General features: G+C 44.1%; 1 protein-coding gene across 1 annotated transcript in view; it reads right to left on the bottom strand.

Annotated features, from left to right (window-relative positions):
- The window catches only part of SMAD9 (SMAD family member 9), a 35480-nt gene extending 8563 nt beyond the window's left edge, over positions 1-26917 (bottom strand). The window contains exons 1-5 of the mRNA XM_065678381.1: positions 26812-26917; positions 11709-12335; positions 5901-6158; positions 2862-2999; positions 880-1101 (exon numbers count right to left, since the gene is read on the bottom strand). Of these exons, the coding sequence (XP_065534453.1) occupies positions 880-1101; positions 2862-2999; positions 5901-6158; positions 11709-12120 (1030 nt within the window). The 5' untranslated portion in view covers positions 12121-12335; positions 26812-26917. The remainder of the gene's footprint in view (positions 1-879; positions 1102-2861; positions 3000-5900; positions 6159-11708; positions 12336-26811) is intronic.
- Between the last annotated feature and the right edge of the window lie 498 nt (positions 26918-27415).

Below are 27415 nucleotides of genomic sequence, written 5' to 3'. Positions count from 1 at the left end.
CTACTGGTGAGAGGCTGGGTTGGCAAGATAATGAGTCTAGACTGGATATACCAGAATGGGCAAAGCTCCATCTGCACAGAGAAGTGGCCCGTACAGGGCTTCTGACTCACTGCCACAAGCAACAGTAAGTTCTGGGAGAATATCAGGCCCTACACAGCCCTACTGAGTTGGGATGGAGTGTGTGCAGCCACACACATCCAGCTGTGGTCTCCTTGTACCTGCCTGCCACCAGTAGTATATGAGTATATACTACTATATACCAGTATATATATAATATATACTCATATACTACTACATACCAGTAGTATATGAGTATACCCTGCATACACAGGATATATGTACACCAGAAGTGGACCATACAAGAAGAACTGCTGAGAGAGAACCCAAGACCTAGTTTTAACAGCAAGAACTTGACCAGGCAGGGAATCAGACTGATAGGGAGCAAAAAGCTACAAAGGCAACTCCAGTAGAGTTTTTCAGCCAAGTAACTCAACTACTGTTTCATCCATCTCCCTTTGTTATTTGGTGGGAGGAGAACCAGACCTGGGGCACCAGCAATTATCCTTTTAGTGGCATTTCAATGGCAATATTCCCAGTTGCCAGAAGCTCTAATAAATAAAATGAAAATACATACTGCTAAATTAGAACACACAACTATAAACAACATTTTTCTCTTCGCTGGCCAAGCTTTTGTAAGGAGCTACTCTGCTGATTGTTATCCAGTCAGAAAAGAATCAGATGCTTTTCTTCTATTTCAGAAGTAATCTCAGAGGTTTGGTTTTAAGACAAGCACATCTGACAAGTCAACTGGGTTTGTTAACGCAATGCACAGTTCTTTCAAGCTCTGAATATATCTGAGGAGAAAGGATTTTCTCTTACCTTTTCCTATGTGTCTCCTGGTGTTCTCTATAGTAGAGTTGCGGTTTACATTTGAGAGCAGTCCCAGGCAGAACCTGTTTTTGTTATTTGAGGGATCTGTAAATCCATCTATGAGGATACTTCGAGACGAAGCCTGGAAAGTCTCCCCTACCCGGTTGTTGAGTTCATAGTAGGCAACTGAGCACCAGTGTTGCGGTTCCTCATAGCAAACAGGCCGAAAGTCTGTAGAAAATAAAATTAATCAGCTGCTCAGGTCCCTACTATTTTTTAAACAGTCTCTGTTTTCTTTCCTCCTTCTCTCCTTCTGCCCCATTCTCCCCTTCCCCAGCTCTTCATCTAAACACTCACTTAACATGCTTTATCTCAAGAGCAGCTTCTGTTTCTTCTTAATTTTATGACTGAAGCCCCTAACATGTAAAGCACTGGTACACCAGCTTAACTCTAAGACTCTGAGGAGTCCCACTTGTTCTTAAAAGTGATAATTCCACTGCATTAAATTAAGCACATGCAGACATTCCTTGCTGAACTGGGGCCTATTCTCTACACTGAAAATAGCAAGAGATACATCTGCTCTGCACACTAGGGGTGACAGATGGGCTCAAATCAAGTCAAAACTGAGCCAAGCCTTCAGCCTCATACTAAACTCTGAAGTTCAGAAGTAATCAATCATTCCCCCAATTTTTTGCATGCTTTGGGGCATTCCACTTCCATGTGAGACCAGAAGCAGAAATGTCAGCAAGGTCATTTTTTTGGATCTTCCCCTGCATAGGTTTTCTAACTCAGAGACAGAAAAAGACTCAAAAATGTAACAATCTCTGAGCCACATTCATCCTACAGGAGTTAGTGGGAAAGCTTATCCTGCCTAACACAGGCATGTGAGCCCCCCTGGCCCCAGAGCAGCTCTAGGCATAACCTCTAACAAACGTCTAACTGATGCTCACTAGGGCAACAATCAGAGATGATGAAACATGGTAAAGAGATTAAAGTATCTCATTAGCTTATTTAAAGTACTGATGCCTGATAACTAGTTATTATCTGGCCATTCTGTGTATTCATCTGTAATTAGCACTGTTACCCTTGTCGTTCTTCAGCTCCAGTTCTGTGATACATACATGTTCCTCACTGTTTCAGACAGCTGGCATTTTTTTAATGTGCATGTGTGTGCACTGTGTTCAGTCCTCATGCCACAAAGGACATCTGTTTAGCACTACAATATGCTGGACTAAAAGAACAATGGTGGTTTTTCCTTTGCAGTAGCAGGAAGCCAAAAGAAAACCCAGCTGAGAAACTCCATTTCCCCTGGCTGCTCTGTAGCAACAGGCTTTGAATGGTGGAGGCATGACCTGCCAGCACTAGTTTGGAAGTAACAGACCATGTTGGAGAGGTCATGAAGTCACTTTGAGGGAAGCAAGGAAGATCCCAGACCCTTCTACTCTGATGACCCATGCCCTCTCCCAGTAAAGCATTCTTATATGAGGACAAAGAGTTTGGCCATCCATAGAAATCTCTTTGTACTTCACTAGAACATGTCCTTTTCTAGCCAGCTAGTAATATAATATTAATACAAAGATGGTAGTAAGAAAGGTCCTAACCACAAGGCTTTAAAGTACTTGAAACCCAAAACTGAAGGTGATAATCAGTTCTGATATTTATAGTGCTCTTGTGTTATACTGCCTCACTATCCTTGATCTGATATCTTTGTCTTTACAACGTTGATAACAGTGTTTGCTTTCATTAACAGCTTTCCAAATGTAATCGTTCATGAATGCAAATAAGGACTAAAGTCTGTAACTTCACATATAAATCACTAAATTCTTGAATCAACCTATTTTGCTGGCTAATGGGTGGGTCTAGTACACAGCCTTACAGCGAAACTCTCTGAAACCTATTATGACAGATCACTGAACATTCTTGTTCAAACAAAAAATTATTTGCTTAACAGTTGTTTTATTTTTTTAAGAATAATACAAATGGTTATTTACTTTCAGCTTCTCCGTCGGCAGATTTACCTCCATTGGGCAAAGACAGCACTAGTTGACTTTCAGCTATTGCATCCATTGACCGCCCATTGTGGGTTCCTGGAGGTTCTCTTGCATGGTAAGGCGGAGGTGGAGTTTCCACTGTTAGAAAGAAGGAAAGAAAAGAAAGACACCTAAATCAATACATTGGTAAATTCTCCCTGGCTTTCCCTAGTGAATACTTAACTTCAGCATTTAGCTAGGAAGGGCTGGAAATAGCACAAATCTGTACCTGACCTCCTTTCAGTCTCCAGATTAAGACCATTACATGTTCAGGGAGGATGGGAACGCAGGCTGTCAAGTTGCACATGCTGCACTTCAAAGAGAGAGGGACAGTCACAACTAGTACATCAGGCCTAGACAGATGTCTAGTCAATCTCTCCGTTAACAACAGTTGTTACCCTAAGAAAGTAATGCAGTTTGATCGTTCAGTTCCAGACTTCTCTCACAAATCGAAAACTTGAAGAGGATGATTTAAAAGCAGAAGGTTCAATAGATCCTCTGAGAGAAAGCTCTCTTTCTTCACAGGCTATAAAAAAAGCCTATGGAAGAGTCTTTACGCTTTAAAATCAGACTTGGCAAAACTTCCTCTAGATTTGTCCTTTATACATTTGTCCTACAAGGGAAGGCAGTCCCTCTTTTGGTTTGTTCAGTTTCCCATCAAAGAGCAACAGAAGTGATAAAAAAACATGGAAAAGAGGTATCAACTCACAATCTGCCCAGCTCCGGATTTGTTTAATTTATGGCACAGTAAGCTAGAAAACAGAAGGTGACTCTAATACTGGGGATTCTCAAGAAAGTCAGAAGGCTCTAGAAAGCCAAAGAAGGCACATATTAGAAAGTGCTGACATTCACTGCATAAGCACTATAGCATGTAGCTTTATTCATTTGAACAGAAACTCAGTGGGCTTATGTGTAAAGTATAGCCATATACAAACTTGCAGGACTGAGGGTCTTTTTAAGGAGTCTTTTTAACTTGGTTCCAGTTTGAAATTTCCTCTTGTGTTAGGGGTCTGTTGGCTGGCCCTCAAAACAGAGCAACTTCACCCAGACTGGATAATTTGGACTGTCTCATAAGACAAATGTTGAATCTTCCAAGTAAGTACTGAACAGGAGTGTTATTCTATTTAAGCATTGCTCAGGATTTAGGCATTTCATACACAGTATGATATTTCTAACATATAAGATGGCATAACCCTCCCACAGAAAATGTAACAAGCTAGACTAGTAAAACAAAATCAAGAAAGAGTGGAAAAGAGTACAAGTCAGAGAAAGGAATATAATGTGGTCATACAGGTATTTTGAATGTCTATACCTAAGTCGGTAACCATACACTTTCTTTAAACTTACCAAAGAAAAAGAGGCACCTGCAGACATGGTGCATTTCAGCTACCTTAAGATGCAATGCATCTTATTCTAGGAGTGCTTGTTTTTCTCCACTGATCACAGAGAGAGTATAAGCAATTGCATGAGATGTAGAAATGTGCATTCTTGACTTGGTCACACAAAGCCCACTCAAGGTTCTTGATGTAACTCCAGTTTGCATTAGATAGTCTTCCATCCCTGATTGTTACACAGGCAAATTATGTTTATCAGCATGCCATGTGCTGTGATACACTGAAGCTCAGGTTGAGCCACTTCCATTTTTAAGTAACTTTGCAAGGTCCCAAGTTCAGTTAAATGCACTAGTCAGTCAATATATAGTTGGAATGGGCCTGATCTACCTGTCAGGACCAGCTCCACTTAATCCAGCTTGATTACACAAAAGAGAAGAAAAGATGGGAGAAGACAAACAAGTCCTACTACTTGATGAAAAGCTTCAGTGTTGCTAAACATGATTTAATCTGAAGTACAGACCTAGAGAAGAAACGAATGACTGTCCTTTCAATGAATGGAGAGGGAAGGAAAAACACTTTCAACACATCACACTGTGTTGAAATTGTCCAGCTTAAAAGAAAGTTCAAGTACTAAAAACACCTTGTAAAAATAAACACCTTTCTTTCTTACACTTAAAATCAAAACAGGCATATCACTAAGGACATGAATTTAAATGCTTTGTAGTCGAGACATTAAAACATTAAGCTACAAAATTCTGACCTGAATGCATCTTTGTGGAAAAGCTGAGATGATTGATTGAAACTATTTCAGAGTTACAACAAAGTGCAGAAGTGAATCTTAACTGTTTTGATATTAAAGCCAGATCTCAGCTGTGTACACGACACCTTCTTGGCTTATTTAACAGCAAAAGCATAGTCAAATGTCAGGTAATTAGAGCAGTACTAAGTAAGGAGTTCACAATGCAAACAATCTGAGTGACATAACCCTGATGACCTCAGAACTGTGGAGATAATGAAACATATTCCAAAATTACAGAAATTTGCCTGGTGGCTTCAGCAAGTGTTGATCCTGATTGTTAAACACCTTAATTTCCTGCATAAGTTTATACAGTCAGTGGGATCACCATACATTAAAAAATATTTCTACATACCAATTTCCTGATTTTATCCTGTCTCCCTTGATGGAGTTTCTAGAGGTCCCTAGCTTGACAATCTCTATTAGAGGTGCCTAACGTACGTCTTGCAAGTGTTCTTTTCCATGGACTTATCAGAAGCTTGGATGGCCAGCTTTAGGCACAAGGTGGCCTGGCACACCTGGTCCTCTCCTCAAATTTCCCCTTACAGTAATCATGAAATTGCATCCACTGGGATGACCACAACACTTAGTCCCTTGAGCACCACTCAGAAGGACTAGGAACCAGTATTAAGAGACAGTCAGAAGAATTTACATTCCAAATCCATCCTGTCCAACACTTAGTCCCTTGAGCACCACTCAGAAGGACTAGGAACCAGTATTAAGAGACAGTCAGAAGAATTTACATTCCAAATCCATCCTGTCCAGTCTGTAGTTAAGCTACAGGGGAAGCACACAGAACTGGCACCTGACTCCAGGCCACGGCAAGAAACTCAGCTGCCTCAGTCAGAATGTCTGAAAGCTCATTCTTACCCATGAGCTGATAGGGACTTCCTGGTCCAGAAGAGCTTCCTGGTGAGTTGGGATAGCTGATGCTGTTAGGTGACTGAGAGAACATGTGGCTGGGTGATGATGGAAAAGGAGTGCATGTAGGATGCTGGAAAGAATCGGGATAGGTGGCATTGTGCGGCATCAGTGGCTCGCTGTGCAGAGAAGTGTTTCGAAACTTGGCAAGGAGGCTGAGGTGAGGGTTAAACTCACTGTGTCTTGGAACGAGTACAGGAGGTAGGACTGAAAATAAAAATGAGAACAAAAAGAAAAAATCTGGTTAAAACTGCACTCTTGAAAGTACATCATTGTAAGTTAAAAAGAGGAATATTCTATGCTGCCCAAATATTGCTGTCTATACAAGTCATTGAAGGGCAACAAACCTGTCCAAAACCAAGAATTAAAAGCAGATTCTTGGACCTTTATTCCCAGATTTGCAGCCAGTTGCAGTAATTCCATATGCAAAATATAGACTCATTCCTGATTTGAGCAAGGTACCATAATATTCACAGGCAGGGCATGCACACACAGTCCTCTTTCAGGAATGCAAGTGGCACATTTCTTTCTCAAAGTTACCTCTTCCTTCTGTCCTGAGAGACTGAGCATGTCCAGAGTTTGCTAAATACTATCACCAAAACCACAGCCAAGTTTAATAACAATTAACACTGCCCTGCAATACAGTGTATATTTTACTACCAGTGTTTCACAGATCGGCAAAGGAAGCATAGACCTGGAGCTAGACACCTAATTTAAAACCTTTTCAGGTACTCGGAAAGGCTGCTAGACAGATAGTGGGATCTTTAAAAGGAAATGTAAATGGCAATTGAAATATTGCAGCAATACTAAATAAGCTGTTGCAGTATAGTTAGAAAAGGTCTAGCATGAGGAGGCAAATGTCAGTGGTTGGTAGTTAAGACATGAAAAATGCAGGTCAGAAAACTGAAATACAAATTAATCCATGTAAACATTGGTCTAAGAAGATAACGCCTCTCTTCATAAGCTCTCTTCACTTACATCTCGTACCATCAGTGCTGTTAACAGCATTGTTGCACTGAGGAACCTAAGGTTGACCCAAATAATTTTGGATACTGACATAGCAGATGAGAAAGGGGAATTGGAGTCAAAACATTTTAGGAAACCCGACTAGTGAGTTACCTATGAAGATGCAGCCCCTAGGCTGGAACACAAAGAGGCCTGCCACTCCAAGATTTCTCTATTAGTTACTAACTCACATAATGCCTAATTATCTTAGTTAAGGCCTTAAATGTAGGTAGGCAGAATTAATCCTCAGTTGCTATTGTGCATATCTAAAAGATACCTGAGAAGATAAGGAGGCAATCTGAGTTATTGTGACAAGGATGAATTGTCCCAACGCCAGCAACAATTCAGAAGGCTTGTATTGATTGACCTCATGTACAGAGTTCCTCTGGCCTAAACCCCAGCAGCATGTAATCTTTCAGTCTTATCCTTACTAGCTTATGGAAACAAACAGCAGTGTGTGCTCTAGGTTATAAGTGCTGTCAGAAATATATGGTTTGAATGTGTTTTAACATACTGTTTAGTCCCAAAAGCTCTGTCTAGGTAGGTTAGCTAACACCTTTTAATTACAGCAAACTCTCATTTATCTGACAGAATGATAGAGTGGAATAATTGCTGCAAAGCAAATAATGTACAGATAATGCAAAGCATGTGCATGAGAAGAGGCTGTAGGAACACCCTGATTGGAGTGCAGCCCCAGCGCACACTGACTGCTCAGAGCTGGGGCAGTTTAAGCAGGAGGAGGATCAATGGCTGGTACCAACAGGAGGTTTACAACCTCTTGTTTGATGTAGCACTATGCTGCAGCTGGGGCAGGGTTAAGTCCTGCTCCTGCCTACCCACTGGCATATACCATTTGGGAATTTGCAAGTCACTCATGAATTGAAGAACTGAGTCCTAAAAATATACAAAAGATGGACTGATGACAGGGGTTCACTGCAGAAGTTATCTTCTCACCTGTCTGGAAATACAGTCACTTGGATACCTGTTAAGAGACTATATGTAGACCCTTATCCAGCCCAATGCATTTCTAATTAACTTCTGGCCAGCACAATGGTGGTGCTCTGGAGACTACTTTCTTTGCTTCTGCCTCTGATATGCCCCTACCTGTGGAATGAAGAATTTGCTGCCATCCTTTTAATTCCTTTGTTAGAGAAAGGTATTTCTGCTTTTTTATTGCTTCTTTAGCTTTTTGGATTTCCTAGACTCTCCGGGTAGGACTCCCATGTATTCACACATGAGATGAATTGCCCAGACCTCCATGGATCTCTTCATAGCCAATGGAGAGAAACAGACTTTTACTGCTCAGTTAATCTGCTCTACATTGGGACAAGACAGATATCACCACTGCAGATGTGGTTTTTGTGAGCTGGATCCCTCCCATCCCACGCTCCTGTGAGCAGCTCCAGGCTGTGAGCTACGCTTCTGGAGTTTTCCTCTGCTACTCCACAAAAACAAAACTGGCATGATGCTTGCCAGGTCTGCTGCTGCTCAGCCAGCTCTGACCAGCAGCCTTAGAAACAGAGAACTGGTGATCCCTTTGCACCCAGCAGAAGTGCTGTGCATGAGATAGCTGTGCTACAGCAATGCTGTGCAGCAGTGGGAGGTTGGCACCTCGCTGTGGGTACCACTGCTAAGGAAGTGGCTTTCCTCAGCCATGTGAGAACTCAATGCAACTTCTCTAAATATAAGCTGAGAATCTGAATGTGTGAACTTGTCAGGGAAAGCCTTTGACTCGCCCTGAGTGAGTCAGCAAGAGGAATTTTCAAGCCTTGAACTTCTTCCCAGCTCTGACCAGGGTACTCTTCATTTCTGCTCCGCTATACAGTTTTTGCCACCTCATTCAATCTTTCCAATGACTGCTCTGTGGCTGCCTAGAGGCCTAAAGCCTCTGCAGTGGGTAAGAAATTCAGATATTTTCTTGTTTGTGGATAAAAGTTCTCCAGAGGGCCTTGTTCTCTTTGTTCTTTTGCTAACAGATGTCACCCCCCAGGGCTCACCACTCTGAAGGAAGTGTGACCAGAGGCACGAAACTGAGTGACTGAGTGCACTGGGACCTGTTTGTCCTCACAATATAACTGTGTTGTGTCCACTCAGTGGGGTCCTTTTCTTCTACCTGCTATTCTCCATAGAGAGCCAGGGCTGGATGCTTCCTTCTATGCATGCTCAAGGGTTGATAATCTTTGTTCAACTGAAGGTAAATACTGTCATGTCTCAAGTCCTGCCACTGCCTTTTCTGCACCAGACTTTCTCTGATTCCCTTTAGTTGCAACAGTTCTTGCTGGAAACCTGGCTATGCCCAAAGCCTGTGACATAAGAACATGTCCAGGCGAGTTCTGGATGTCTCCAGAAAGAATGACTCCACAACCTCCCTGGGCAGCCTGTTCCAGTGCTCTGCCATCCTCAATGTGAAGTTCTTCATGTTGAAGTGAAACTTCTCATGTCCACTGCTCCTTGTCCTGTGCTGGGCACCACGAAAAAGAGTCTGGCACCATCCTCCTCGCGCCCACCTTTGAGATATCTATATGCATTAATGAGATCCCCTTTCAGACTTCTCTAAACAGGCCCTAGATCCTAGCCTTTTGTGTGGTGATTTCACTGCTGCCACTTTCTCCCCAAGCTCATTTCTTCTCCTGTCTCGCCACCAGCTCTCTGCAGCACAGCTTTTAACCGCCTCTGGCCTGGAGCTGCATTACTGCTATTTGCAGTGGTGTAAGTTATCTCTCCTGCTGCTGCTCCAGCACACTTGAGTAGGTTGTGCTTTCTTGCTGTACCTCATCTTTAGTAGGAAGGTGAGCTTCAGCTTCTAAGCTGTCCCCGTAAGAGTTGGGGTGAATACAACAGCCCAAGAACAGTCTCAGGGTCCTATGGAGAACTGGCACGGCACAGCTTGCATCCTCACAGCTGTGCTCTCTTTCACCTCCAAAAAAAAAGGTGGTCACATCCAAAGTACCCAAAGTCTCTCCTTTGGGTGAACCCCTGTGCCCTGAGAACTGGTAGTACATGTTGGTAGTACATGTGAGTCCATATGGGTTAAAGCTGTGCCTGGGACCACACCAACCATTCAGCAATACTCAGGCCTGCACCTTGGTCCCATCTCATTTACTACTAGAGATGTAGCTGTCTGTAGCACAAACGACAGAGACATGCTCACAGCTGAAACCTTCTGAGTTTCAGGGTCAGAACAACAAGCTTTAGCAGCCATTTAATGCCTGCTGGATTATCCTAGTACTAGCATTTGTTAGTCAGCACTGAACAGATCAGAAGACCAGGGTTGAAAACAGCCCTGCACAGTGCTGTCAGCTACCGTGCTGAGGAATCTCCACTAACTACACTGGAATTATAGCAGAAGAAATTAGAAGACACTAAAGACTACAGCCTTCAAAGAGAAAGATACACAAAATGAGATATTTTATGAGCATCTTTTCTTAGATTCTTGAAGAGTTTATTTTAGCAAGGCAGAAGATCAGCTCTTTCCACTGAAAACTGTTGACAGCTCACTGCAGCTGTAACATTTTTGTTGTGACAATGTTTACAGCAGTTCAGATACAACTTCAAAATTACAGCTGTGCTGCCATGGAGGGACTACCAGAAAAGGGAGTAGCCTGTGTTGTTTAACAAATGTTAACAAATGTCCTTCCCTTATTTCATATGTGTGAAAAGAAACATCCCACAGTTCACTTATCTGCTCCTAATGTCACCTCAGAGTAAAGTTCATGCCAGACAAAGAATAATCACAGAATAATAAGTATACACTTACCAACCATATCCATTAGTAAACTAAATTACTGTGATTTTTGGCAGCAAAGGAGACTTAGGTTAGACATTAGAAATCATTCTGGACTGTAAGGATAGCAAAGCAATAGATTCACTTGCCTGGGAAGGTTGTGGAGCTTCTACCACATGGGATTTTACAGCTCATTAGGAAAAGATCTGTCAGGAATATACCTGGTAATTTGTTTTGGTTTGGGAGTAGGGGCAGAGAAGAACAGGATGATTGCCCAAGCTGTCTGCCAGCCCTGCTTTCCAAGATCCCTAACACTAAACACCATTATTTTTTAACAGCTGTTTCACTGACACAAAGCCCAGTTAAATGACCCTTCAAGTGAGGTCATAAGTTTTCAGTGCTGACCATGTCCAATCTAAAGAGGTTCATCAGTGGAAAAATTCAAAGTTTTATGTGAACTTAGGGCATTTCACACAAGCTACACATTTAGGTAAGTAAATCCCACTGAAGGCAGGCCACCAGGCATCTTAGGAAGAACCAACTGATCTGGTTTCATATCCACAGCAAAATAAGTCATTTTACTGCAACTGTAATCTTTAAAGAGAGAGATAGTGATATATTTTTCATGTGGATTAATGAGTCGATTGCTGGGTTTCAAACAATGAGACATAAATCTAGCCAGGGTGCTAAGTCTAACCTGCACCAGCTTGCAAGGGGAGGGCTCAGAGGGCAACCAGCACCTGGGTTCATGGAGTAGAAGCTTTCAGCACCCTGGACAAGATTCAGGCGCCCTCAGGGGTCCAACCGGATACCGACCCACCGAGCAAGTTGCTCCTTACTCCCCACTTACTCCTGACTGCCACAGCTGTGATGCCACCAGGCAGGTAAAGACCCAGGGTCCTTCGATCAAATGGAGCCTGCCTTTTCAGATTTCAGAGCACAACTCGATAGGATGCACAAAGACTAGACCTGCTGCCAGCGCGATAGCTAATAGAGAGATGTGAATCATCTGCAGATGATATAATTACCTGGGGTTTCCACCCGCCGGTAATGGTAGGGGTTAATGCACACTTCTTTCTGTTTTGAGCCAAATGGGAATTCACAACATTCCAGTGGTTTCAGCTCATGGTGAGACTGTAAATCAGGCCAGCGCCACACTCTGCAGTATATGACATGGGGAAGACCCTTGCGGTGAGACACCTGCAGCCGACCATCCAAGGAACGTGGGATCGTGACACATTTACTGGGCTGACCTGGACAGCTCAGAGCCCTTTCCAGTTCTTCCATGGCACCTTTTTTCTTCTTTAACTTCTTCACCAAGGAATCAACAGCTTTTTCTGCCCACTTTTCCTCTTCATCTCCTTGTTTCCAGCCCAGCAGCCTTTTCACTGCAGGGCTGGTAAAGGAGAACAAGGAACTGATAGGGGTGCTGGAGTGCATAAGAAGCAGAGATCACACACGAGCGTCAGCGGAAGCACAAATTGCTCTCTCGCCTTGCAAGGCTTGCACAGATTTTCCACAATACTGAGATGGATGCTTCCTTCACGGAAAAGTTCTTCCACACATACGTTTTTGTAGTCTCAGGCACTGGTTACAAGTAGTCCAACAGGGTGGGTCTCAGAACTTTCCAAACATTAAGATACAGCTGATGAAGCCTGGAATAGCAATACAACACATAGTTAGGTTTCACACGCCTCTTTAATTGTTCCTTCAATAAAATCTTTTGAAAGAGGAATTATTCAAAACATGTGTTTAATTTTCACAGAATCACAGAACAGTTAGGGTTGGAAAGGACCTGAAGATCATCTAGTTCCACCCCCCCTGCCATGAGCAGGGAACCTCACACTAAACCATGTCAACCAAGACTCTGTCCAACCTTTCAATGGTTTTCTGTTTGTTTTTGCTGTTTATTTTGGGTCAAAGCCTTTCCTCCCCATTACCCTCCACACTCATTTTAGAGTTGGACCTTGGAAAACAGTCACTTCAATTTGTGTTTAGAGTTTAATGCACCAGGGAAATTGCTGCAGGGTCGGGGTTATATTTACTATAAAAAAAAAAAAAGTACCTTTTTTGTTAAATGCTGGTAGCTGTAGGTTCAGCTCAAGCATCCTCTACAAAATTACATCTGTAAAATCAAATTTTATGCAAGTACTGAGTAGAATATTTTTCTGTTTTCAACTCTCTCTCTGCCTCTCCAACATCACTCAACTGTCAAGAGTTGTATAATATTAACTGAAAAAATAATTTAAAATTCAACTACTCCCAGATTTCACTTAGTGCCTTTAAAGATATATCACTGTTCTCTAAGCTTATTTGTGTTTTCCCACATGCCAGGGAAAAACCTTGTCTGCCTAGCCAGACTGTTTTGCTGTCTCCAACAGTTCAGTTTTTTGGATGAAAATCACAAAGTTGCGGACACGGTTTGTGCTGGACGGTTCCTGTGTTATTTCTGCTAGGACTTGCTTCATCTGACAAAGTCCAAGAAAGAGTTTAGTTCTTGAGGGGCTTTCTTCTTCTTCTTTTTTTTTTTTTTTTTTAAATGTAGCTGGACCCAGTCTAATTTTAGCTGAAAATGACACATTTCCCCTGATTGGAACTCTGAGGAATAACGTCTTTGTATGTCAAGCTATTTACACTTTAATTATACTCCCTGGACCCCCTGTGCATATCAAGTCTAAAGATCTGAAATATACAAGGTCACCTAAAGCTGGAGTGCGGGCAGCTTCTGAATGGATGCCTTCCGGTAAGCAGCTCCATGACTGTTCTAGTCCACCTTTGTGGGAGGACTTGGATCCTTCTTGTCCCCCACCAGTAAAGGCCTGGACGTAGTCCTCAGCACTGCTTTTATGCAGCTACTGAGGAGACAGAGCTATACTGCCTGGGGTTGGGAGCAGCATGGCTTCGCAAACTGTATTATTCTACAGTTTCCTTAAAGGCACAGCTTCTGTAGAGTTGCACTTGTAGAGTTGCAAGAGTGGGGACACTGAGTTCAGGCACAAGTACAACATATTAAGACAGGACATCAATCCCAAAGACTGGCTCCTTGTCAGAGTCAGATACCCCAGCAGTCTGATGCCCTCAGCACCACACAGCTCTGGAGCATGCTGCAGGGCAAGCACACGTGGCCCAGAGTATCAAAGCCTCTTAGGCAATGTGCAGTGTTTGCTGAGGAACAGTGACCCCCTAGAGCTGTTCTCCTCCTAGCCCTTGTTTCATTCTCATGCCCATTCATCTGCCCCACTGCATTACCCTTTAAGATACCCAGCACCCTGAGAAATACAGATACATGTATTCTAAGGAGCTTTTTCCCTTATTCCATGAGAGCAGCAGTGATGAGGACAGGGGCTCAAATTCCCCAAAGCCTTCCAGAGAGCTAGAGAGATGGAAGCACTTGGCTTCACACAAGAGAATGGATAAAAGTGACTCTTTGGCATGTCACAGGCCCCTGAAGAAGCTGTATTTCCCCAAGAGATTCATATTCCAAGCACCAGTGAACAGGACGCTACATGAAAATATGAACAGAGGGACTACAAAACTGCAAGGAAGGGCAAGTACATCTTGCTTCAGGCACCCACCATGTCATCGAGCTCTGGCTTATGCAATTTCTACATTATCAATCTATGTGTATGTGCAGTTGTCCTCTGCTGTCAAGAGAGGCTCTTGGCAGAGCATGGCAGAAATCCTGCCACCGCACCATTCAGCAATCAATGATCAGTTCCACAGAATAGCCCAAACTTGTCCCACCATGCAGAAAGAAATTCCAGATTTTTCTCCTGCTCTGCATTAGTAAAAATCCAATGACTTGGAGCATTTAACTGGGTAGTTACTAATGCCTCTTTAGTTAAACTGAAGTCTATTCCAAACACTTAGAAGACATATGTGAGAATGAAGTAAGGTCAGAATGATTTATCACAGGAAAAAAACCTCAAGCTGCTGGTAAAACATAATGTGGATAGAATTTAGACAGTCTCCAGCTTTTGTGGGAGCAGGCTTAGCCTACAAAGCCCAATGCCAGCCTCATCTAGGCATGCTGTGCAGCAGAGGTGTCTGTCACTCACTACCCTTGTGAGAAGCTGTGGAGGATCCACTACAGCACTGCTGTTACTGCTCAGCAGCACCAAACCCCATCCTCATGCAAGAAATGAAATAATGCCGGGATCTCTGTGGATCAGCCCTGAAAGCAGCAACAGGAAACAAGGAGAGCCTTGGATGAAAGCCCATGGGACCACTAGTGGTGTAAAAGTCTCTGCTCCAGGCTGAGAAGGAAAATGGCTCACACTTCTTATCTGAGGGGTCCCCCAGGCATTACTGTGTGTAAACAACTGCTCCTGATAAGTTAATGCAACATTGCAATCATCAGATACGAAAACATACATGTTCACGTAAAAGTATTGTCCGGAGATTTTCTTTTCCATTTTGACCAAGGTTTTAAATAAACACATTAATCTCATTCAGTCAAATTAAATAACTCAGCAGTGACATCAGTATGAGTCTGAGCACTATTGTTGCTAGTGGGAGAGTCGCCAGGACTATGTGTATAAAAGCAAAAGCCGTGCTTTGCAGACCATGTGATGTGGTCTCAGATAAGTACATTGCACAATTTCCTACTATGCTCTCCCCAGTTTCTTCTTTTCTTCCCCAATTCAACCAATATACAAAATATAAATACTATTAAATAAACAGCTTCCAAGTAGTTTAATATTATTAAATTCGATAATAGCATACACTGTTCAGCAGACTAAGCCCTGTGTTGCTGGGCTTAGATACTCCAATATGAAATACCTAGGCAGCTACAATGCTCAGGGCTGTAATGATAGAGATGTGAATTCATAATTTAATTTTAACAGTCTTTCAAGACAGCAGCTGCTTAAGCTGTACGCCTTTTGTAACAGGCAACTTGACTACCCAACTGGAAACTTCCAACATTGAGATGTTTCAAAGCCACATTTGATGTATTTTTTGTGCTGATGATCCATCATGTTTCTCAGTGCTCATTAGTTTAGAGTGGTGGAGGGGAGGGAAGTGTTACAGTTTTAATCCATACCTCCACCACAGGTATTAAGTCCTGGGCCGTATCATGATGGAAGTTCCAGTCTAGTCATCTCTGTCTCCCTCAGTGACAGTATGGTGTGATATCATGATTATAAGTCAGGCATCATTCAGGGTACATCCCTAACACAATTCCCTCTTCTGGGACTACAAGAAAGGCTTTGTCTATCTGTCAGGTAAGGGACCAGTGAACACCAAATGCAGTCAGTCTTCCATGCTGCAAGTCTTTATTCCATCGCTGAGTTTAGCCTAAGACTCTTCTTTAGGGAAGATCCAGAAGACATTATAGCACGGACCCACCTTTTAATTTCTGTGGTCTGCAGGAGAAAGTGGGACTGGAAATGCTTCCGCCAAGTTCACTGGCTTCATTCTCCCTAAACAGACAGTGCCTACCTTAGCTATAGCTACTCTATCGCTGGGAAACGCTTCTGGGCACAGTAATTTGATTATCTATAGAATCAATTATTAGCACAGTATCTGGAATGGCTTTGGTCTGGGCCAGAAGTACTCTCCCAAATAATTCTTGTGCATAGTTCAAGAGTTAGCTAGCAAGGACCAGGGGCCACTCCTAATAAGAAGTCTGCACAGAGACACTCTTGTTTTGGAGGGTGAGACAGCCATTGCATGGAAGCCATTGCATCTCAGCTGGCCTCAAGGCCAAGCACAGTACTAGGAATGTTTAATTTATTAGTATGGAAGCAACATTCTAGTAGAATTTACTTGGCCATATAAACATGTCCAAATTGTTGATACTCATATCTGTCCTACTCACCCTCAAGTCCCTGAACACCTACTTGGGAAAAACATGCATGTACATGTCATGGACCATTCCACCTAAAACTAAACATCCACAAAAGAAATAGCAAAGTCAGGCACTGCAAACAGCTAATCTTCAGTGAGATGAGTCTCACCTCAAGTCCGAATGACTGCTAGGCTAACACCCAGCAAAACAGAGATGAAGTAGAGTGGAATAGAATACTTTCTCCTATTCCTAAACTTGTGTTTAACCCTCCAGTATAGAGCTAGCCAGTAGGTCCTCAGGTCAGCAGGAGAAATATGTTCCTTCAGGAACATCACTGCAGTAACTTCCACTGTACTACTAAAGAACCTGAAACACCAAGAGCAGAGAAAAGCAGAAGAAAAGCAGAAGAAACACCATCATTGTGGGCTTACTGTTTCCTAACTGCTGAAGTCAGGAAGAGGGGTTCCAGAGCTCATGGAAATTAAATGTGCCCTCTTCTGTCTCTTGTCGCAGCATGCTGACACCTCCACTACGGAAAGATTTTGGAAAATTTGGATTTCATTTAATGTAAAGAGGATTCACTGTGTCAGGGAAGACACACCACACCTTGGCAGAATGCCTGTGCAGGCCAACATGCTGATGAAGTTCCCTCTCACTGAATTCCTATGTGTACAGCACAGGAATCGTACCAGTCCTCGTTACATTTCATTCTAAGCTTCACGCAGAAGTCAAAAAGGAAAACCTCATTTACGCTAATGAAAACAGGCTTAAAACACAACTGTGCAAAACCAGTGTCCAGCCTTCTCCAAAAGCACATCTGTGCACGTGTGTGTACGAACAGGTGTATGCAGGTGCGTGTATTCACGGGTCTCAGAATAAAGCTCCAATCCGCTGCCTCCATCCGGATCGCCTGCCTCAGCTAACTGAGCCGTGGGAAGCATGGTTGTCAGGTTTGGAAATGGCTGACATCATCAGTCTCTGTGTCACTGCGAAAGCTCAGTAAGGCCACAGAGGGAGATTTCTCAGAGGGTCGTCTAGACATATGCTCTGCAGTTCTTGGGGATGCATGCGGCTGGGAAATGGAGTCGTGAGACATTTATAGCTGTAAGTCTGCTGCTTGGTGACTAAATCACAACAGAATTGCAAAGGAGAACATTAATTCAGTCAAACAACATGAAATGCTGAGAACATGCACTTGGTTAGTTATTTTTACCTAGCACTGATTTGGTTACTTTGACCTACTATCAAAAGGAAGCATGCAAGCTTTTTCAGTGTAATCGAGTCTTGATTTGATTTCAGATGAGCCCAGCAACCAGCATGCGCCCAAGACTGGCAAAGACCTTCCCAGGACACATCATCACTGCAGCTCACTATGGGCATCCTCCACGCCTTAGCAGGGGAAAGGGCTTTAAAATAAACAAAGGTGTGTCCACAAACACGTGGGTCTCAAATGACTGAGGAACCTCACCAACCTTGCTCTGGGCCTGCTCACACACCCTAAGCCTGAAGCACCAACCCTGCCAGCAGGGATTTGCATGTATGGCAGGAGAGAGCTGGGCAGGAGGGGTTTCACACGTGCATTCACTGTGGAAGTGCACACCTGAGCTGCACAGCTACTGCTGCTGCTGCTCCAGCAACCAGCTCATGGCTTGGGAACAGTGTCCACATGTCAATTCTTGATGCGTGTAAATCACTTGAAAAGACTCATGTTCCACTCGTGGCACGCAGATACTCATTTGGGATCCTCGGGGGCTTCTTGTTATGCTTGGGACCCTCCAGACAAGGGTGCTGTTATGAATCTATCTGAAACCACTGTCTTTTGCACCAAACAAAATACAGTGAATGAATTATTCATTATAATGTTACTGAGTCCTTCCACAACCACAGAACCTGACACCCAAGGTTTTAATTAAATGGGATGTAAAGAAGGTTATTCCTTTTTTTTAATTAAGAAACTATTTTTTTTCCTGGTTTGACCCTGGACTGCTCCATTTGCAAACAGCTGCAATGATAGGAGGTAAAGTGCTTGAGACTCAAATTTATCCATGTTTCACACAGCCCCGGCAACATCTCATTGTTTATTCCTATAAGCTTGACTGAATAATGCAAACTTCTGAAACTCATTTTCTTGGGTATTTCTCAAGATTATTCTGAAAGCAGTTCTACAATAAACTTCATGTGAAGCCACCATTACCAAAGAGCAAATCTCACAGTGTTTCATGCATCTCCAGCCACTCATCCAGCCTGTGGAGTCTTCACTGAACCCACTGTCTCCTGGATAAAATAAGGACAAAATTTGACGCCAGTCCCTAAAAATCTATGACATCCAGATAATTCCTCTATGCTTGTGAAATTGCTCAAATATTACCTCATCTACTGAGCATCGTTCAGCTTCTCTTGGCAGGAATAGCATATTCTCGTGATATAAATAAAATAAACAGATATAAATTTAAGATTTAAATACGTAAGCTGCACACCTTCACACAGTTACACAAATTTCCATAGGCCAGAAACTGTGTATGTGTTTAAAAGCCATAAATTCCATCACAAAAGGAAACAAAATACCCAGCTCACTTTTGGTATGCCCATGATGCCTGACAGGGAAGGGATATACCGGTTCCTGTGATGGGACGACACTGGGTGAGCACATGGACAGATGCTTCAACAAAGCTTTGTTTGTGTGACCTAAGATGGGAAGAACAGAGGGGCATGGACATGGTAACAGCATGTCAGTGTGAAAAAGGCTGCTGCAGGCAAGATAGGGGCAATCCGTGTCTCATGTGCACTTGAATAGGGAGAACGTAAGAATAGGATAGTTATACATTGGGATAGCTACTACTGCTGGAGGTCTGTGAGTGCAGATTACACAGCCTTCTTCAAGAAATTTCTTCAGTTTACTTTCAAGAATAACAGCGCTGGCCTTGGAGAGGAAGAAAACCCTTTGAGATGTGCCCTTCTGACTCTTATGTCCCCTATTATGACCAAGCAAAAGAGCCCTGTCTTCAGGTGCAGCACTAGGCTAGGATGACTACACTGGCTCTGGCCCTGGCCTACTTGCATCCTGCTGCTCAAGGTAAACCCAGACCAGAGGGCTGGATGTTCTCACTGATTTCTGCATTTGAAAATTTCCCACAATATTTGAAGGCACCCCACAAAATTACCACAACCAAAGTCTCTGCAAAAATATGAAACCGGACCAATTTATCACTGTGATCTCTCTTTGACTGCACTTCCTTCCTTGGTTTTAATTTTTAAAGGAAACCAGCAACTGCGATGTTTATATGGAGTGAACCGCGCTGTATTCACTGGCTGGGCCACACTGAAGCTTCTCAGATACCATCCCACAGGGATACATCCTCTTCTCTGCCCCACGCCCTGCTCCCTGCAGGCAGGAGAAGGACCCATTCACCCAGTCCCTGCCTCATCCTTTCCTGTGGCTGCCTTGCTTAGGCTCTGACCTAGAGCCCCTTTCTCAGCTGCCTTCCTCCCACAGAACCAGAGGCTAAGGAGTGCATATGCCATGGGGGAGAACTGAAGATGTATTTGGGGGAGAAGGCAGGAGGCAGTAGAATATTATGGGGAGGTGCATCAATCTGCCCTGTGGGGCAAAAATGTCTTCTCATGGCTGTGGTTATCCCCACTTTATAGACAGTCAGTCCTGCATTCCTCACATACCCACCATTCCCAGAGAAACTGTAGCAAAGCCCATCGGTGTTTCTAAAAATGGAACAGTTGGAAATACGCAAAAATAGAATTCCTGCTTTTAAAATAAACGCTGACTCTTCTCTAATACAAAGCATGCAGCCAAGTGCCTCCAGAACAAACACTTCACAAAGGAAGAAGGGGACTAGAAAAGAATTTCAGCTCCATTGCTGGCCTAAAGTTTATATCCACACTAATCAGATTCTGTAATCCTCGTTATCAATCACTGGCATTCTTGGAACCATTCCCAAAAACCCATTTTAGGAAAAGGATTTGCTTAGAGTTAGACATTAAGAATGCTGTGAATAAGGATACATCTACAGAACAATTACTTCACCAAGGACGTGGTGCTTCAGTCTGATGGGAACCTGTCCTGAAAGTTTAGTGTCTTAAGTTGTTAGAAAGGAATGCACTTTTGGAGGTTTGGTTGTACATTTACAGTGCACACAGGGAAAAAGGATAAAGCAAATGTTCTCATTTTGTATGGTAGCACAACCCACTTACATAACAGGAGGCCTGAGGGCCAGCTTGGTGAGGTTCAGCAAGGTGCCAAATATCTTTATTTTCAGGGGGAATACAAAGAACTGACAGGAGGCTGGCTCCTGCTGGCAGATCTGCAAGGTCTGATCCCAGCAATACCAACTGGTGCCTGGTTCTCCCCATGCAAGGACTGCATCCCATGCTTTTGAGATCTGCTGTGTAGTTGTGCCAGGTATCTAATGCCACAAAGTCAGAGACAACCTGTGACACCAGGAGTCTGCTGGGGAGTCGGCCGCCTCTAAGCACCCCTCCTTGACAGCCCCCAGCCCTTCCCCTCCTGACTGTAGCCTGGCACAGAGGCTTGCTGCCTCACACCCAGAATGCCATAGAGAGGGGGTGACATGCCTGAAGGGTTCCTTACTCAGTTATGGTGTTAACAAGCAAGCATCCTTTGCTGAAGATTTAACATCACAAAGCTCGGCAAGTAAAATATAGATCAATAAATCATATATCTAGACCATCAATAAAACACTCAAAAGGAAGAACTTCCGGAAGTGCTTCCTCTCTGGCTGACAGCAGGCCTGGAAAGGGAGAAGCGCTACCGCTGACCACTTCTCCTTGCTCCCATGTGAGAAAGCCTGGGCAAGGACATACAGGCGGATACATTTCACATACAACAGGCTTTCCATATACAGCACGTTAGCAGTTTTCCATAGAATCACATTAGCATTTCATTGTGTTCAAACCATATCACATTCAAATTTATTTTTCCTAAAAGGCTTTCATTGTGCATCACTGTGGGAAATTGCTAATGCAGTGACATATAGCTTCTCCCACATGATCATCCACAGTAATCTGCGCTAATTGAACCCTCAGTGGTTTGTGAAACCATGCAGGGGGGAGAAGGGTGGAACATCCCCAGGGCCTTTGTCTTGGAGAACTGCAAGAAATAAGAGTGTGGAGGACAGGTAAGCACTAATATTAGCGTGTTTTATCCATCTAAAGATCTGATTCAGTGGCAGGGATTGCCTTGAACAAGGGGCCAATGCTGACATGCAACAGCACTGAGGCATTTTCCACAAAAAATTTCTGGATATGTTTGGACTCTGTATGGAAGTTATTTCACAACAACAGGGCTAAGAACAAAAGGAGCAAGAGCTTGTCTATCTAGTTCCCTCCTGTGGGGGAAAAACAGGAGACAGCTGGCCATTCCCAGCAACTTCAGCTGAAGATGTGGGTGCTCAGCTTCTCTGTAAACCAGAACACTTGCTTATGAGATTAAACAGACTTCATATGGCTACATTTGAGCCTGGAGTATAAAATGAGGGCTGGATTCTCTTTAGCATGTAAGATGACATGCCATGCTAACAACTAGATTCAGAAAACACTGAGCAAAACGCAGAAATAGATCTCTGAGTCTTTAAAAGAAACATCTCTCTTCTGCAAACCAACCCCAGGAGTCCAAGAAATACCCCATCTCTTCAGAGCTGTTTCTCTCCTTCTTCTCTCCTGCTAGCTCTCAGCTCTGCCCCCACAGAGCCTATCCCATGCAGGTTACCACCAGGAAGCCTTGGTTCCAGCACCAAGCCCTTTAGGACATGCAGCAGGCAAGGCATGGGAGCCGCAGGCTGCTGCCTCACTCAGGAATGAATTTGTATTTTTCTGTTCTAGATGTCCCTCTGAAGGCCTCACGCTCTGTGAGAAGTAATTAAAGATCTGTTGATGAGAGAGAGATAAATTAGCTACCTCATATGTGCTGCAGGGTAAGAAACTGCACATTGGCAGCTGGGTCAGAGTAATTTGACAGAGACAAGAGGGTTTGGATAGCCCAGCAAGTAACCATAAGGGAGTATGAAAAGTCACATGAACTGCTTGTGCCTCCAGTCAATTCTGTGGGATCGCATCCTGCTACAGGCCTCTGGATAAATGGTTTTCCCTCAGGTGCCTCGATTTCTGCATCTGCATACAGGTACCCTGACCGGGACAGTTCTGTAAAGCATTATGAGCTCTCCTGATGAGGAGCTATGCACAGGAATGCTTCAGAAAAGAAACAAAGAAAAAAAAAAAAAAAGGATTTTTTTGTCAAGGAAAGATACGGCACAAAAACACACACAAAAAAATTACAAATAAAGTATTGTCGAAATGTATTGACCTCAGCAGCAGGGTTATTTACATTATAAAGGATTCTTCATCACGCAGAGCTTTGTTATTAGCAGATACAGCTTTCTGGGGAGGGTACCACCACCAGTTCCCCACAGCACAGCTGCATGACCAACATGACCAAGGGCACCACCAGACCAAACACACAGAATAACCGTGATCAAGAAATGGCCAATCTGACTTCTACTGCAGCCATGTAATGAGGGTGAAAGGAAGCCTGAAGCAGAACAAACTGTTAATGATCCATGAGTCCATTAATTTCCTTTCCTCCTCATTTCTCCCTTCCAGTGGATGGCGAGTTTGAGGCCAGCAGTTCTGGGGAACTCTGGAAGTGTGGAACATTTTCAAAGCCTAAACAAAGACCAGGCATACAGAGAGACTCCAGAATGGGAGTCTGCATGGAGGCATTTCAGAAAGAAAAGCAAGAGACGCAGGATTTTGGCAGGGGTCATGCTGACTGGGAGCAGAACGTAGGTGGGAGAAAAGAGCTTGTTGGGAAACGGGAGGTTGCAGTATCAAGCTGGAAGGTTGCCACAGTGTGGACTAATGCTTTGGCAGCTGCAAACAAAAGGAAGGAAGAATGTAAGAACTAACATGAAGAAAAAGTGTCAAGAGATATCTGGGAGTACCAAGACCTATGAGGAAAGAGAAGAGGTAAAGATGATGCTAAGTTTGGCAGAGGGAAGGATGGTGATGCTACTGACAAGGAAGAAGAGTGGGAAGGAAACAAGTTCTAGAGCAAAGGATGTGGGAAAGAGAAAGCATTTCTCCTCCCATTCAGAGACACACCTTGATCTTAATGCTGTCTTAGAAAAACTGAAATTGATTATCAGATTTTCTTCTTTTGTTTTGTGTTTTTATGTAGAGGTGACTGTGTAAACTGAGAAATTAACTCCACTCTGTGTCCACCTCCACCATGTCCTTGCTATGCCCTTGTCCAGAGCAGCTGAATCTCAGAGCAAACTGTTCAGCCTTACATCTAAGATGTTGCAATAGTTCTTACAGAAACCTGCAAATGGTCCTGTAGAATGATCTGTCTAAAAATCACACAAAATTTGGGCACATGATATTTCACCTGCTTCAATTTAAACACATACATGTATTAGTCAGAATCTCAGTCTGGGCTTTGATCCCTCAGTCTGTTAAATCCACTCATCTGCAAAAGCACAGCAAGGTTTTCAGCTGGTATAATAAATACACAGGGCTCTAGACTCTTTAATTCACCTCCTCGTCTGTAAAATTCCCACAGCATTAACCACTCAAACATTACAGACAAAACCTAAGATGGGAAATAATTTGGGATATTTCTGAAAAATTCATTTTATTATAGTGTATTCAGAGTCTAATGCTTCCTTAAAACAAATGTTCCCAAAGACAGTAATAGGACAGCAATGACTCTCTCAAATTGTCATTGCTATTACTATCTTTTGCTGTTAATGTACAGTAACACTAATGATTCTTTATACCTGCCTGCAGCAGGAAACCAGGCAGTCTACCAGAACAATCTTTCCTATGTATGTTTGTGCTGTGCTGTTTTCAGTTAAAATATTTATGATTGGGTTTTTTTGTCTTTCTTCCCCATCCCTGTAATTATTATTTGTAAGGCGTATAGTGCACAGCAAATGGAATCTCTGTACACTTTCACTATATTTTTTGCAGCAAATTACCCAGAGCATTTCCCTTCTGGCTCCCCTTATTCTGTTAAGTTTCTTTGAAACAACTGCTGATGCTGGAATTACTGTGAGACAGTATCAGCACCAGTGATAAACTCGAGCTAGTGTTTTGGTTAGAGGTCACTCATAATTAGTAGTCATTGTCCTTTGAATTTAACAATGGAAAAATAAAACTTTATAGAGACAGATTAGCCTGGCCATCAAAATTACAGCACTTTAGCATTCAGGATTACATGACACACTATCTCACGGGCTGATAACAGCAGATAGCTAAGGATTCAAATGCGAGATGCAGAAAGTCTGTAAAAGAATAAAAGGAGAGAAAGGAGAATTAACTGTCCAGATGTTATGTGATACATTATATTGACACTTCTACATTCCTGTTTTAGTGGGTTAGGCCTTGTCTTGTGCCTACTGAAGGCAGCAGAGGGGGAGGGAGAAGGGAGGAACTACCACCAGTTTGTGTGAGAGCACCTTCCAAACCCCAGGAGCTACCCAGTTTCTCTGCATGCGTCCCCACCTTCTGCAGATATTTGGCACGTGTGTGTGTGCCTCTTAGCCTTGGGCAAGTGTGTTGATAAAATATTAATACTCAACTTCTTCACAAAGTTGCACAGTTGACAGCTTTGTGAGTATTCGTTTCAGTTGCTGCATGTAGATAAAAGCTTTTATCTCCAAATCATATCAGTTTACAAATCCTGATTATCATAAGCATTTTGATAAAATACACTTGACCCTTATTCCAGTCATTTTTGTGGAATTACTCTTTATGAGTTTATGTGCAAGTTAACAAAGTGAAGACGAAAATGTTTTCAGCTCCATCCCAAAGGGCAGACAGGAATGGGAACTACGGCCAAACTCAGTAAATGCAACACAAGATATCCTTCTTGATGCAATTCACTTTAAATAGATTTTTCGGCACATTTGTTTTGGCTACTATGTCAAATTAACTCGATATTAAAAACAACTAAAAATCAACAAACAAACCACAGATATTCCCAGCCTCTGCTTTAAAATCTAACAGGAAGCAAACATGAACAAGCCAGACACTGGTACTTATCAAATCTGAAAGAAGGGAGTTGTCTAGCTGGATTAAAAGGGATGAGGTTTGTCTGAGCGATGACATTTGTCCTAGCATTGCTGAGGGGAAAAATTTTGCAGCGCTTTCTTCAGCTTACACTCCTGAAGATGAGAAGATAACTCCCACTGCACAAATTCATGCATGTATAAAGATGCACACTTCCACACACTGGAGATACAAAGTAGTGAAAGTTGTGTTATCTGCAGTGTCCTTCCCAAACCACCATAAACTCGAATGCATTCCTGAGCAGAGCACATCATTTCCCACTTCTGCCAAGGGAAAGCTCATTCACTGAAAAGTTGACCACACTGGGCTGAAAATTCTTTGCACTAATTTATAAAATGCAAATAATTAACAGCCACACGCGCGCGTGTGTGCACACATCCATGTGGGTGTCATTTATTTTTATTCCCACCAATGCCTCTTTAAAGTGGACCTGGTTAGCATCAAATAAATTTACCCATAAAAGCAAAGCAGGAAAACACAAACTTACTGCACAATATCCGAATTGTTAGAAATGATCCGAACTTTGTATTCCCTCCACTTGGAGCCACCCGGGCATGAAGATAAAATGACAATAATTCGTAATTTGCCATATCGAGGGCTATTGGTTTTGGAAATTTTGGATACTTGCTAACAAGTAACGTTTAAACTTCGGAGCGAAGAATAAAAGAGTCCTGGTTTGTATCTGGAATAGAAACCCAAATCCCAGCAATTCTGTTCCGTTTTGCTTGGGAGCATTTCCAGGAGCGGGATTTCTTGAACACAAAATAACCTCTGGAAGGAAAAGTATTTCCAAACGTGTCATGTGGGTTTTTGTTGGGTTTGCTGGTTTGGGCTTTATTTTTCCCTCCTACTTCAACTAGAAGGAAAGAAACCCGGACAGCGGGAAGACTTGTCAGTGTTCAGCCATCCATAAAAACGTTTTTTCCCCCGCGCTCCTCCTTTCGCTCGCAGTCCTGGCGTCGGCTTGTCTCATCTCGCCACTGCCCCAGCCCCAGCCCCCGCCCGCACACCGACCTCCCGGGCGCAGGGGAGCCGCCAGCCGCGGGGACGCCGCGGGGACACCGGGCACACGGCGGGAATGATGCGGGCCGCCGCCGCCCCGGGACCCCGCGCCGCCCCGCATCGGGAAGGATGCGCAGCAGCCCCGCGCGAAGTTCGGGGCGGCGGCGGGGGGACTGTCCCAGTGCCCCCGGCTCCCCTCCCTCCGTCGGGACGCGGCCGGGAGCCCCGGCTCTTACCTGCCACCACCGGGAGCGGGATGGGGTATCGGCGTGCCGCGGGCGGGAGCGGGGCTGCAGCTGCGCGGCGGCGGCTGGGCCAGGGCTCAGCGGCAGCGGCAGCGGCAGCAGCAGCCCCGGCCGGCGTCAGTCAGGCGGGAGCCGCCAGGCTGTATTAGTGCGCCGGGCTGGCCCGGGGCCAGCTGCGCCGCTGCCGCTGGCCCGCCCCTGCGCCCCCCCCGCGCCCCCCGCGCTCGCACAGACACACGCACACGCGGTGACACACGGACGGGCACGGGCGCCGCGGGAGCCCCACCGTACGCGGGTTTCCCCCAGCTCACCCCGGGCGCGGAGCTCCCCCCTGCCCAGCGCACGGTCTCCCCCTTCACAGAGCTCGCCCCACGGCACAGACACTGCCCACGGAGCGCACCCTTCACACAGCCGCGGCTCACGCGCACCCGCACCGCTGCCGAACACACTCCCCCCCAGCGCAGCGTCCCGCCGGAGTGCAGCCGCCTCAGGCGCCGCCATTTCCCCGCCCCGCTGCTCCCCGCTGAGGGGGAGCCCCTGTCCCCGTCCTGCCCGGCGCTGCTCGGAGCCCAGCGCGAGCCCGGCGGCGGAGCGT

Source organism: Lathamus discolor, chromosome 4, assembly GCF_037157495.1.
Source record: "Lathamus discolor isolate bLatDis1 chromosome 4, bLatDis1.hap1, whole genome shotgun sequence".
In the NCBI taxonomy this organism is placed as follows: Eukaryota; Metazoa; Chordata; class Aves; order Psittaciformes; family Psittacidae; genus Lathamus; species Lathamus discolor.
This window is presented reverse-complemented; position numbering and strand designations above follow the sequence as displayed.